The sequence below is a fragment of the Zootermopsis nevadensis genome, unplaced genomic scaffold (genome assembly GCF_977971745.1).
Source record: "Zootermopsis nevadensis isolate Lab colony 2312 unplaced genomic scaffold, Znev_1.0 Znev_ptg000009l, whole genome shotgun sequence".
Lineage (NCBI taxonomy): Eukaryota > Metazoa > Arthropoda > Insecta > Blattodea > Termopsidae > Zootermopsis > Zootermopsis nevadensis.
The window spans coordinates 1099561-1114290 of record NW_028259141.1 but is presented as its reverse complement, the minus strand read 5'-3'; the positions used below and the strand labels follow the sequence as shown (position 1 = coordinate 1114290).

Here is a 14730-nt window from a genome sequence, read left to right as displayed (position 1 = left end):
CGTTGTGGATAGTTTCAAATGTTTCAGACACTTGTGCCGTTTTAAGTCTAATTTCCAACACCATTAAAAGTAACAATTGTATTGAAAATTGTGTGCATTACGTGACTCCCAATTATTGGAGAACAGACCAGTGCCTACAGAAATTAAATGAAAATGATTTGTGAATCATAAAAAATTGGAAAATTGGTTGCAGAATATGCCATGAAGCCTGGTTTTCTGGGCATTCACAAAAAACAAGGGCTGAAGTTGTCCACACATTTAACAATGTTGTCTGGGAAATTAATGCAGTTGATCATACTAAATGATTCTTTGATGTACTGTACAGTTTGTGTACAGCTTCATCAAAATTCTAATATGAAAAAAGTAAGTGTGCTTGTTCACTGAGTTTGGGATTAAGTGCAACTGGGCATGCTTATGAGTGTAATGGATTGCATCAGGTGCTTTACTGAAGATGACTGTCTGCTGGAATATTGTACTGGTACAGTCTGGTAGAAGTTCAGAGATGTTTGCTGCCTCTATATTCAGATTGCCCCTGATGATGGAGGCAGGAAGTACTTTTGTGAAGGTCATGAATAACATTCAACTGTACGCATTAAAACTGTGGTACTTAAAAAAAAGTTTCTGTTCTGAGTTTTGAGCAATGATGAAGGTAGGTTACGAGAGGTACATGGAATAAAAGCATAGAAAAGTGTATTTGAATTTAAACATTGTAATTTATATAACAGCCATTTATGATGCCACAAAATTAATAGATAATGAATCATCCATTTCTGCCCATGTCCTTTTTTTTTTTTGTTAGTTTCGTAATGTATTATCATGTAATTTCTATTCATGCATACATAACAGCCACACACACAAACACACTTCTAGTCATTTCTTCCAAGGAATTGAATGAATATTGAAATTACTGCAACTTCTATGGTTTGTAATCTCTGGATCAAGGATATTTCTTCAAATGAAATGTATCAAGAGGCCTGTTTGTAGCAGCTATCAGCATGTGTCCAATTTCTGGTAAAAGTTATTTACAGAAAATTCAGCACTTCATTTCTTATACACGAACTGCATTAAAACAAGTTTCTCCTATTTAAGCCAGGAACATAAAATGTTTAATTAAAAAAAAATATTCATCCATTCCATAAGGCAGAAACATATTACGAGGCTCTTCCACAAAGTAAGTTTCCCACTCGTCCCACAGCTAGCAAACCTTATATTGCGCGAAGCGACTGTGCGTACGTGATAGAGCAATGACGTAGCATGGCGCATGCACTAACGGCACCTCCCGCGTTCTCACAGTAGCATCGTTGCAGCTGTTGAAGATGGAGGTTCTTATTCCAGCTCCCGCCGACTGTGAAGTGCGGTCAGTGATAACGCTAGGCCGCACACGGCTCGACGGACAGCAAGTCTCCTGCAGGAGTTCAGCTGGGAGGTGTTTAATCATTCACCCTACAGCCCGGACCTCGCTCCCAGTGATTTCCATCTTTTCCTACACCTCAAGAAATTCCTGTCCGGTCAGCGTCAGCGTTTTGAGAATGACAGAGAGGCGGAGATGGTTGTCACACAGTGGTTCCAATCCCAGGCGGCAGACTTCTACGACACAGGTATTCAAAAGTTGGTCCCACGGTATGACAAATGTCTCAATTCCGGTGGCGAATATGTTGAAAAATAGCTGGACACTTGCTGTATCTGTTGCAATAAATATTTCCATGAAATTGTGTTTTGTTTCTGTAAACGGCCCCAGGGAAACTTACTTTGAGGACGAGCCTCGTATCATCAGAATGATGTTGAGAGCTGTAATAGGACAGAACTAAATTTAGAAGTCCATAGGACTGCCCACTAAATTAAAAATTTCCATAACCTGTGCGCAGCATTGGACTGAAGATAAAATACGCAACGTACAACTAAAAATTGACCGTAACATGCGCTCAGGTCACAGCTTTTAAACATGTAATTTAAGAATTCACTTTGAAAACAAATAATTGCTTTCTGTATACTATATGGAGATATATTTTACATGTTTTGGTGAAAACTCTCTGAAGGACGACAGCATGTAATTGTCAGAAGTGATCTGTAGCAACTCGGCACGTCGGAATAAGATGAAAACCCAGAATGATATCGTTATCATCACATTCTCACACAATAGGGGATAATACGTAAGATTCGCCTTCGTTCGGTAAAATTCATCTTCACAGATACATTGAGAAATTCTGCAAAAAAAAATTCAGGAAACTCATTCTGGTTTTTCAAGAGTGTAGCGAAAAGCAGAGACTGTAATTGTAATGTTCATCATTCGATTGAAACAGGAGCAAATAACATCCTTGAATGAACCGGTCAAATTATTGTATATAATTCTTAATGGGACTGTTAACAACTCATAAATCTCATTCTGAAATATCAGTGTGACCACTGTTAACGAAGGCAGTTCTGCCAACTCAAAATGCAGCAATGAAATTTACTCTGACATCATTTAATGATGTTCTAATGTAATTTTTTGCAATTCTAAAAAGACTGCATCAATGTACGTCACGTCTGTTTGATATGTCGGACTTAACGACAGAAAACGTAACTGTGAAACAGCGCAGACCCCCCACGATTAAGTCGGCGTATAAAATTAACGTACGTCGTAACGTCTCGTTACGATTTATTTAGCAGGAGATAAGACCGTGCGACAGCAGAGATCAGCGACTAAGCTGCTACACACTGGCGTTTCTGTTTCAGTGAATCCTTTTTGGCTGCACACGAAACCCACTCTTTTACTACATCTTAAAAGTTGCTTTCAGAACCGCATTCTTTCCCCCATGTTTCAATGTTTGTTGACCTTACAACATGTAATGTTCCCTTGAGCATTAGATTGCAATTATGAAGCACATGGAGTCAAATCCTCACATCCAGACAATAAGATGGTATAAAAATAGCACGCAGACCAATAAGACTTATTTTCAGTTCAGTTGTCTTTAATTTAATAATAAAAAAAAGCAATTTCTAATAAACATCAGTCGGCTATGATCTCGAAACAATTCTACGGCAGACTTTTTAAGAGCCCGTAGCTCAGACACACGATCCATTTTGAAGTGCGCAAAGGAAACAGAAAACTCTCCTAACAAATAATCAATATGACAGTAACAACATTTAGTTTCACATTATGTACAAGTTGACGATCTAATTCAATCTGCCTTTATATATATGTACACTTTTCATATGCACCGTATATTAGAAAACTTTAAAGAACTCTGCTTTATAATAGGAGATGCCTGGAGTCTTTGGTTTTGTAGTATTCTCATAGGTTATACGAGGGTTACTTCCAAAGTCATGGCAACTAATTTTTTTTGGGAGGGGGCAAACACCTTACATTGAAGAATACACATATGAAAGGGCACGATATACTCCTCTGATTGGCTTAGTCAGATCGGGTAGGTGTGAGTGGGTGTAGGTACAGTAGGCAAGAAAAAAGGCACATTACGGAATGACCGTTCAAACAGCGTCAAGAACCTTTTACGACGTTGGAGATGGGAAGTACTACTCCATCTTCCATAGTCACCCGACCTTTCGCCATGTGACTATGACTTAATATCAAAATTGAAACAGCCGTTGCGAGGGAAACGCTTTCGTACGCGAGAGGACATTTCCAATCCAGTTTGGCCCGAGATGGCAAGATTTGGAGATGGTGAAGCTGACGGTATTCGCCGTCTTCCTCGTCGTTGGCAGCGAGTACTTGGTACACTCGGAGACTACTTTGAAGGTTGCTAGTCTTAATGTAAGAATTCTGATTGAACTCACATTGAATTCTTGAATTTCTTTAAACACAATTGAATTTTTCAAGGATTAAAGAATGAAAGAAACCGGTCATTTCGTAATGTGCCTTTCTTCTTGCCTACTGTACCTACACCCACTCACACCTACCCGATCTGACTACGCCAATCGGAGGAGTACATCGTGCCCTTTCATATGTATATTCTTCAATGTAAGGTGTTTGCCCCCCCAAAAATTAGTTGACATGACTTCTGAAGTAACCCTCGTCGTATCTTAATACATACCATAAAAGAGGTATTTTAGTATTAAGTCTTTTCGTGTCTTTCAGAATTCTGTCGTCTGTAAAGAAACTTGGAAACAGCAAAGATAATAAACATCAGGATGCCACAGAGCAAAACAAAACTGGCTCCTTAAGGCGAATACAAAAGGGAAGATAATACAAAGAAAATACCACTGGCAAGGAAGACATGTGGAAACTTACATGCTCAAATGATACTTTCTAAACATTTCAATGATCAAATGTAGTAACGTACCATAAACATCAACAAAAATTTCGTATCAATTAGCAGTCTCCACATAACGATGTAATAAACGCAAGAACTAAGCATTTATTTACATGTCTTAGTGTCTATTCTACTGCGCGTGGATCATCCTCGGACCGCTAAATATGGAACTACGCTACGGGCGTGGGATAAAGAGTATGTCATTTCCAGTAGCAGTCTTCGTTCTTGTTGCACCCACCGGCGTGAACTATAATTAAGAAGATGCAAAGAAGGTACAGGCCACTTCATGGTCTTACAACAACAAAGAACGACAACAAAATGGCAAGTACCGTGCCACGCGTGTATCCAGAACACGACCGCCCTCAACACGGAAGTCCGAACCGCGTTATGTCATCATTTGTTATTTGTTTATTAATTTTAGTCAGCCAATCGGATACAAAATGCGTCCAGCGTCATATGGAAAACAGAATGTACGGTCCATGTTCTTATATGATTTTATATTCTATATTTTAATCATCGTTAATGTCGCGTAAATAAAGGCCTGAGGATGGGACATGTAAATAAGTGCACAGCACTTACATTAAAATACTGGTGCGCGCAGAGATGGCTAATTAATAACGCTACAACTACGTCCACAACAAAGTTGCCACGCTAAAATAATAAGCGAACGAACACTGCGAATTTGGTATCAAGAATGGTCGTGGTAGTAGCTTAGTTGTGAGGTCGTCCCAGCTCACTTACGAACGCAGCGTATAGGTTTATCACAGCACAAAGGTCACGTTGAGTGATAGCAATTCCATAGGACTCATCTCTACACTGTCTAGACTTTCAAACTTGTGTATTTGATGTAGTCCTGTGAGAGATGTTTGAACGATGGCTCCCATATTCAGATCACTGAAGAACGTTCGCTTGTGGAAAGTCGGACTCTTACTTCCGTCCGCATTGTTACTAGAGGCCACTTCCAAAGAGCACTGCGGAATCGTGACACCTGCACCGATATCACAAGCGTATCCTTGCCGCTGGACCACCAGGAGGGCCGACTGTGACGGGAACTGCGTGTAGCTAACATCTGACAAGGTTCTTAGATTCACGAGATGAACGTCACAGGGAAATGGCCGTGAGACCAGGACAACTTTTTTCTTGAGAACAAGTTCTCTTTCTGTGCTGTGGTCTGACTGCTGATGTCCTGTCGATGGTATTTCTGTCATCCCCTCCACCACGAAAAGGTTCGCAGGGTACAGCAAGCTGTTTGACAGGTGATGGGCAAACAGGCTGGGGCGGGAAAATGTCTCGGACGCCGTTGCCGAGTCCTGCGACGTCACTTCTTCTAACAGGAGCCAGAATTTTGTGAGCATCCGCTTATTGTCTACGATCCCCTCGCCCATGCCCCGCGAATCGTCGTACAGCGTGCGGCGGTCCAGCATCACCTCCAACCAGCCGGGCTGCCACGCAGCAGCTCCCTGCGCATGGTGCACCAGCAGAGACAGACGTCGAGACGAGTCCTGGATGTACGCCATTGATGTGATGGGGAAATAATTTCCTGCAACACCATAAAAGACAGTTCAGATGTCCTTGCTGCCAACAGCCTGGAAGACGGCCATCTACATCTGCTCTGAATTTCAACAATACTGCACTCTCGTTTACCGCATACATGGCTGATGTGCATTTAAAAATATTCTTACATGCAACGTCATATATATCCCCCCCTCCCCCCCCCCCCAAAAAAAAAACTTCTAAAGTCAAATCCAGGTAACCCTGTCATGTATCTGTTATATCAATTTATTTTCTTCATACTCACTGGCCCCAGACAAGCAAAATACCCCAAATCAATTATATAATTAAACTTCTGTGCCCTCTTTAAGTCAATCACGTTCAAATTCTGCACCTTTTACAAGTTATTCCACCAACTTCATTTAATAAAATTCTTTCAACAAGAAACATAAATTATATAAAATTATCAACCACTGAGCAAGTGGCAACGTACTTCCTTCAGAAGCAAACGCCCGAGGGCGTGGAGTGCACCTGAAAATCATCACCTGGATTACGAAAAGCCGCAAGCACCTCGATATGCCAGTAAACTTCTACCACATCCCAGTATCACAGATTTGGAAGCAGATCAACAGCCATCGAACGGAGCTTAGATAATTTTATATCTGATTCTAGTTTGAAGTCATCAATAAGCAGTGCACCAACTATGAAACCTATTAAATCCTGTCTTGTTCATCAACAATTATCCACTAGTACCTGTAATTTCCTCAACAGTACAATCCCATTTCCAGTTATCAGACTCCTTGGAGAGAGATTTTCAACTCAAATTAAATCTAAACTCACCTTCTATACCGATGCGTTCCACTTTTACTCTCTTCTGCATCTGGAAGCCGTTCAGGTCCGAATAGAATTCGGGGGGATCTCCATTGCTGATATCTGTGACAACTCTCATGAAGAGCTCCGTCTCACGGTTTTTGGGTGGTGCCTCAAAGTCGATGGTATTCTCTATGTAGATTCCCTCGCTGAGGGGTCCTGCTGCGTGATAGATGCGAACGGTGTGCGCGAGGATCGGGTTGTAGACTACGGAAAGCTCTGATGCGATCGGACCGGACGTGATGACGATCTGGATGTCACGGTGGTTCTGGCCGTCAATGGAGCCAAGGATGTCCCTTTCAGCCTCTCTGGAGTTCGGATCTGGCATGAAGAGATACGCGCCACTGTGAAACTGTGCCGAGGGGTACGCTGCAAACTGGAGACCGCACTGCGTCGTGTGGCCCGTAGTTTTGCGAGTGACGGCTTTCAGAAATCCTGATCTGCCGTCAAACAGAAGTTTCATCCTATAATTCTCAAGCTGGATATCACCAGTCTGCATGCCCTTAACTTCAAATGGTGGCACATAACTTGCGTCGCCTACGTTTCGGCCGCAGGATGAACAGTACACCACCGATCTTGCCTGGAAATTCTTTTCTGCCACTCGCTCAACAATGTAAGTAACAAGTGACACGGGCGGGAGATCCGCCACAAACACCACCTCAAACAAGTCCTTTGCCATCTGCAGGACGCTCTCGATCTTTTCGGCGCCGCCTTCGCCCGTCTCTTTGTTTGCGTCCCTCGGAACTCTGGCACTGTGCGTGAGATTCCAGACAGGATTAACCTGGTACGGAATGATATTTCCTTCGGAATCCAGCACCTTAACATGTGGAGTTGTCACCCTGATCTTCACAACATCCTGTCTCTGTTGTGCCAGAGAGTTGAAAAGAACGATCCTCCGGGGTTCATTTCTTGGCACCACCAACGGAACTTTCTGAGGAAGTTTCTCGTACGATTCTCTGTCTGTGTCGGGCAGAAGGAAGTTCATAAATGGCTGTGATGGTCTATTTGATAAAACTTTGTTCCAGCTCACTTCTCTCGACAAACCGGACAACGGCGCATCTTTGACGAGCAACACTTGCGCACAGCGTTGTTGAATGAACAGTGTATCCTGGATACCTTCAAACATCTTCAGAGCGTAATCATGCATGACAAATGACTTAGAAGTCCCTGTTATGGCGTCATGGTGTTGGAACAGTGCCAATGACTGCCTGGCCTTCGTGATCCTCTCATAATCTCGCTCCAGGAGCTGAACTGTCTTATTAAACCCATGTTGCCTTGCTCTGTTTAAAGCCACCGTGTACAGAATCTCTGCTGATCTCAGGCTGGCTTCCAGTTCTCGGTCTAGTACCTTCCAGTACGGTCTTGTAGTAAAGTAGCCGCTCCAGTACGCCGGCCGGCCTTCTGCAAATATATCGCTGTAGACAAAGAAGTCTCCTTTCAACGTCTGGAAGTTCTCGCTTCGTTCCCTGACGGCTGAAAAGTAGTCCGAAGGCGTGCCAAACGATACCTCCGCATGATACTTGTCCTTGTTCTGATTTATGTAGTCGAAGAGCATCTTGTAATTGCTGTACTGCTGGTTCCACTCGATGTCATGGTCAAATCTGAAATCGTCGCCCAGCGGCATCAAGACGACGTTGTGCGAAAACAGGGAGCCGGTTCGTCCGTACTGCTCAAGTAAGAGCTCTGCTTTCTGCTTCACGTTGAACTGGTCTATTGGCACAGCACGCAGACTGTACTCTGTGTATTCCCCTGCGAACACATACGAGCGCTGTTACCATTTATACTGAAAAAGGACTGACGCATTCATTTTATTCTTCCTTTATTAAACTGGAGTTGTTCTAAAACATTGTCTCTCACCCCCCCCTGTGTCGATACAAGGCAACAAAAACCCTGAAAAATAAAGAGACTGAATTAATCAGTTCCTGCCTCGTGAGGAGCCTGCATAAGAAGGACACCGCAGTGCATGCCTTGGGTGAGATCTGAATCCAGGATCCTAGCAGTCGAACGGTCAAGGTCTACACTAAGACTGCGCGACAGCCGTGTCTGGCGGAACGCAAAGTGTCACAAGATAATTTTTAAACTGACATTCCGAAACTTGGGACAAACCAACTGCAGAGTTTCGGCAAACGTAGTTTGGGAATCTCTGGGGCCGAATGAGGAAACAGGACAAGTGACATGATACAGCTTCTATGATGTTGGCGTCTGGTACCGTCAACAGCTGGACATGCAGATGTTGCACAGTGATAGGCTGAAACAGATTCGAAGCCGCTACTGCTGTCAGCTCCTTGCATTTCATATGATTTCAGTTGTGCTGTCGACAGGCCACCATTTGTAACGACCCTGCTGATTGACTGACTCCAAAGAGCAGAGTTCTTGACTAGCTAACAGTACCTCAGGTCGCCTATGCATTTCCCGACTCTTACGGAACTCCAATAAAGTTCACTGCTGTATCCACAAGACTCGCACTGGTTCGTATCAGCCAGATTATCGATATCATATAAAGGCACCAGAAGCATTTATGAAAGAAGGGTTGAGGGGTGTATACAAATGATTTAGACTGGAGCTACGATTTCGACCCGGCAGGTCCGCTGCCTTGGTGTAATCCGAGTGTTGACCTCGACGGTCATGTGGCTGAGGCCGTGGGAAGGGCCGAGGGCAGCGTCATTTAGTCCCACAAGACAGTAACCAGTCTGACAAGCGATGCAGAGCGACTACCATGGGGAGAGATGGACCGCAGTCCTCCCACACCCGCTCTATTCCCCCGACCTGGTACCAAGTGACTATGCCCTCTTCCGTGAGATGAAGAACCCCCTGCGTCGTCACAGATTCCCCGACAGTGACGCCTTATATGATGCTGTCAGGGAGTGGGTACGAGACACCCCCCCAAACAATGGTTTCGTGAGGCAATACGGAAATTGCCAGAGAGATGGCAGCGGTTCCACATATTCTCCCTGGAGGTCGATGCACTGGGTGGGGGGGGGGGGTGGGGGCCCCATTACTGGTTCATTTCGCCACACACTTTCATTGCCGATATCATAGACTGTTGAATGGTTGTATGATTAGCGAGTAATAAATGAGGTACAATGTACGAGGAGCCGGTCGTCACGGAATACGAGGGGCTTGAACATGTAACTAGCGCGAGTGAAATAAGGAATACAAATTTATTTTGGCGAGAAACCACAACTGTGTAGACTACCACTTGGGAAGTCGATAAGGCGGAAGGAATAGCAGCGTAAGTGCCCATACGTGAGATGGATCTGAGTGAAATGAGGTTGTGACGTTGACATTGGAAGTGGTCCAGCACAAATCTGCGTACCTGGTATCTTCCGGAAGTCGAAATTGAGGCAGACCTGGGGGTGGGGGCCGCAGGAGTGCTTGATCGAGTAGATATCGAAGGGCTGGTTGTGCGTCAGTAAGTCTGTGTGTCCGTCGGGATCCCAGTTCTGTCGCCACAGGAAGTCTCCCATCTGTCGCTCGGCCAGCCACTGCTTCCAGGCGTAATGGATGCGCTGGATGACCGTGCCCGAGATTCCCGACATCTTAAGCAGGTATGGCACAGTGGAACCATGCCCAAATGGGTCAATGGACCAGCCTGATTTGGGCGAGAGCCCCAGGTTGTTCTTCACCCACTGGTGCCCTGAAAGAAGTCCAAATTGGTGTCTAAAATATACAAATTTCATTTCATTTCTTTTTTAATATCACATGTTTTGTGCATATTTTGTGGTTCCATGTTTTCGGGTCCTCTGGCTTTTATCATTTTAGGCACTCGTCAAGGACACAAGAGTTTCGCTTCACAGAGTTGAGGAGGAAACCGGCCAGCCAGGGGCAAACAGACTTTGCTCCGGCTGGCTCTCGCCCTAGACCGGCGGCCTTCCTGTCAGCTCGGAATTAGAAAGTTAACAACATTCGGCCCTCACCTTCTATGAGTTGGTCCAGCATGCCGTAAATGTGCGTGGTAGCTTCGTCCGTCATTACCCAACCACCTGTCATGATTTCCAGGCGACCCTCAGCCAACAAATTCCTCACTATCCGTCGCTTTGTGGGGTGTGCACTGCAACAAGGCAGAACGAGGGTCAGGCGACAGAGTCAGGTCATTCGACACATTAACCACAGTTCCAACCGCCGCTGTGTGTGGCGCTGCTGGAACTGCGTAAGGACGCACGTCAAATATATTCTTTTCTGTGTCGACGTGCACTCGGAAGTACAAGACTCGCTTAGTTTTCTAGTGACTTAAGGAATGAAATGTTAATTTATAAGATCTGACGCTACTGAGGGCATTATAACTGAAGATAATCGAGTTCTGAAGAAGATAAACTTATCTAAGACTCTCTGCAGTGTTAATTTTCTAGTGATGTGTAGTGAAATCGACTTTCCTTTGTTACGTGACGTGGTGATATTTTATTTGGAGTGTACTGTACGCGTTCTGGTAAGAGAGACTCGCTCCGAGGTTCCAATTCAGAAAAGTTCAGCGGCCAAAAGCGCTGGAGCGCAGTATACGTGACCGATCTACGACGCTGGAAGCCAGAATGGTCCATGGCACAATATTCGTGCTACAACGGCCTAAGGCTTCGTCCTCCCTGCAGAGGCCGCGTTCTGGCCTAGTGTTTCCCGCAAAATGTTTATAAGAACTTGCGAATCCATTCGGGACTCTCCCCCCAAGTTATATCAGAGACGCAAGGGGTCATATATAAGACGTTCAGAATCTTTAAGCGTTGTCAGGAAATCTGATCTTCATACGACAGGAGAAGGGACTCTGTGGGAAGAATTCCGACGTTTCGAAAGGCAACAAATTCTGTTCTGACATAATCATTAAACGTGACGTTTCGGAGCAACACTCTGGACCAAATCCTGCGTGTTGTTTTCAAACTGAGGGTTGGGCGTTGGAGCCCACGTGACTGACCTCTCCCACCACTGCGAAAAGAAAGAGATCTCCGTCCAGATGAATGTCATGTTTCGGAACTCCTGCAGGTTGTCCACCATGTTGTTGAGAATGTTCTTGGTCTGGTAATGGTAGTAGTTCTCGTAAGTCTTCACCCAGCCCGGGTCGTTATGCGAGTGGGGCACCAGGAACACCTGTAGAAATACCCAAAAAGGTCAGAGGCCTCTCTGAATCTTTCTCGGGCTACCAGCCGTGGTTGAAAGGTGGTTAACTAAAGAACCACCTTCGTCCTCCCAACATCGGGGTAGCCCGAGAAGAATTCATTGTACGAGCATCACAGAGATACTCCACGAACCACTTACAGACTGACATCTGTTGGCCAAAATGTTCTCTTTTTAACTGCAAGATCTCATAAACGTCTTCAAAGACTTCTCTATCCCTTTAGGCGGTCTAAACAGACTCCAAATTCACTCCTCCCTCCCGCTTCCATGCCTTCTACCCTTCAAAATGAAGAACACGTGTTGGATAACTTCTGAAGTATAATTATAAGATCGATACTGTCCGTGCAAGAAAATCGATTTACTTGCGATTTAGAATGCCGCGTGCTGCCATCTACGAGTACCAAGAGACACCAGCGCTGGTTTCAGTGAACGTAAAACATTACGCGGTCTTGACTTTGCCACTGATTTAAGCCCGAGAATCAGACGCATCGTTTCATTAAGCTCTGTAACTCAGATCCACACATTTTCCTCGGGGACCCTGTTCTGAAACACCCCCAACAACACGGAGTATGAAGCCGGTACTTTCTTCCGAAACGGGAGTGAGCAGTTCAAACTTCCAACTACGCCTGCCATCATCCTGTCAACTAGCGCTCCTTGTGGCACAAGCGCGTACTTCATCCTCCACCAAAAAAAACAACAGAAGTACGCAACACGAAAGAAAAACGAGACGGCGTGCAGGTGGGGAGACCGTGTGTCCCACGTAACCTCAGTCAAGACGCACTTACCGGAACTCGCGGCGGTAAGAGGAACTTTTTCAGAACTTCTATAAGCAAAACCACATCTTCATAAAATAAATAAAAAAAATTCTAGTTTCAACTCAGATTGTCGAGGTCTTTTTTTAAAGCCTTTATTACGCTCACCCAGCTTTCAGGGAACAAACTTCAACGAACGGAACCTTGTAAATTACAAAGGATGACCGCGGTTTGATTCACGCCAGGCAGACATATTTTTATCTCCTAGGTAGCACTCTCGGTCCACCCAGCATCCTATCAAATCAATACCGCGCGTTTCCTTTTCAGGGATAGAGAAATCAGTAATTTTTCTTCCTACGTCTTCCAAGAAAAGTGTTCAGTGGAACTCGATGTGCCATGGCAACCGACCGTCCATTGTACATTCTGTGTTATAAAGTCAAAGCCCCCACAAGTCCTTACGATTCAACTCGGAAGTTACAAAAGCGTGTGAAGCTATAATCGATTCTCAGTGAATCGATATCTCGCTGAGTTATAAAGTTACTTACGTCACGTATTCATTAAGCATTCATTCGCGTCTCTTTTAATTAAGAGCAGACATATTGGTGCCTTTAATTAAGAGACTTGTGGCATAAGAAATTATAATCAGCGAACGGTGAGGAATACAGCCAAGTTTCGAATGACTAAAATTATGACGTAAGCCTACGGCTTACGTCACTTCCGGTTCGGTACTCGTTAAAACCTGAAGCTCTTGATTTTTTGTTGAACGGAGAGAACAGTGAGGCTGATTTTGTCTGTCTTTATTAATTGACTTGTTATGTTTAATCTTCCGGACTATCCGATAGATTTTGATGAAAACTTACTATTTTAATATTATTTTTCCGTTCTGACGTGCTATAACCTACAACTTTATAACAACGAATTGTGACTCAGAATAATATTTTAGACTATATTCGATTAACAAATTGAAATTATAATTGGTATTAAATAAAACCACGTGAAGACGGTGAAATTGAACGCTGTGGAGATCCTTAAATCATGACGTATCAACTACGGAGGATACTGGCGACTGGCGGTAGAGTTCACTAAGTCTACTTAAAGTAAGTAAGCCTCCACGTGTGTTCTTCCCCGCTTTAGGGTTCCTCAGCGTCGCCCCCGAGAGAGAGAGGACACCCGGACACGAGGGTATTTCTGCCTTCCTGGCGGATCCCTCCCCCAAAAGCTTTCGTAACCTCGTCGTGTCTCAGTCATTCATCACCTCCTTCGCCCGCTTCAGTCCACGCGCTCAAATATTCTTCAGCGCTGCCATTTTATCCTATTTTTCAGACTCGCCCTGCTTCCCCGCTGCACAATTTGCAAGCAGAAGATAAACACGGCCCCTCTCTCTCTGTCTTTCATCGCGTTATGGATTTTAACGTCACTTCCGGTGCAAAGAACGTCGTCCAGGAAACCGAGACACCGATGGCAGCGCTCGTGTGACCCCGGACAAAAGCAGGCGAAGACGTCAATCAATAAAAGAGACGCCCGGTGTTTTACACCCCATCAAATTTGGATCCCAGGGCGGAACGACGCCTTCGTCACGCGACTACAAAATTATCGAGGCTCACGTCTGACCTTCAAATGACGAGACAAGGTCACTTCTCACTTTCACTCAGATCAAACCGCAAGACGACGAATTTCCGTCCCTGGAAGGTGACGTAACGTGACATCCATTACTGCATGTACACACCAAAAGCTTTGACGTGACCTTGAAATAAACGGTGACGAATATCAACCATTTCCATGCTACATACGAGATACCTCGTTCTAAACTGACGTGCTTTTGTAACGCTGCGTCCAGTTCAATTGTTACTTTGCACTAGAAATCACACGTTGCAATGGAAATTAAGTACCAGGGCAGGACAGGAGGGCCGTCGAGGTGGCCGGCTGATCGCCGAACCTCTCTCCATCACCCACACTCGCAGAGGAGTCAGCGAGTCTCTTCGAAATTCACGACGAGCAACACCGAATCCCGGCAGACGTGTCCACTATCTCGTTCAGAATGACCGCGAGACGTCAGCCTTACGCTCCGGACGTCTTAACCCCGGCATCCATCGGGCATGACAATCACTCGGCTTGATCTTGAAGAGAGTTCTCCGCCTCGTAATGTTTTCGACGAAATTTCGCTGAATTCGGCACGAAACCCATTGGTGAAGTTCAGTGAGTTCACTTGTCTACTCTGACGTCCGAGGTCAAAGGATTTCGACATGTTTCCAGAGCGAACTCTTGGA

General features: G+C 44.8%; 2 protein-coding genes across 5 annotated transcripts in view; one reads left to right on the top strand and one right to left on the bottom strand.

Annotated features, from left to right (window-relative positions):
* Positions 1 to 14730, top strand: part of LOC110837338 (4-vinylanisole receptor) — a 54979-nt gene that overhangs the window by 14420 nt on the left and 25829 nt on the right. The window lies entirely within an intron of this gene.
* alpha-Man-IIb (alpha-Mannosidase class II b) overlaps positions 690 to 14730 on the bottom strand; it is a 105225-nt gene continuing 91184 nt past the window's right edge. For all 4 annotated transcript variants that reach the window (XM_087345383.1, XM_087345384.1, XM_022079300.2 and 1 more), the window contains 5 exons: positions 11512 to 11684; positions 10529 to 10662; positions 9928 to 10248; positions 6582 to 8360; positions 690 to 5790 (listed from right to left, as the gene is read on the bottom strand). In XM_087345383.1, the coding sequence (XP_087201509.1) occupies positions 5012 to 5790; positions 6582 to 8360; positions 9928 to 10248; positions 10529 to 10662; positions 11512 to 11684 (3186 nt within the window). In that variant the 3' untranslated portion in view covers positions 690 to 5011. The remainder of the gene's footprint in view (positions 5791 to 6581; positions 8361 to 9927; positions 10249 to 10528; positions 10663 to 11511; positions 11685 to 14730) is intronic.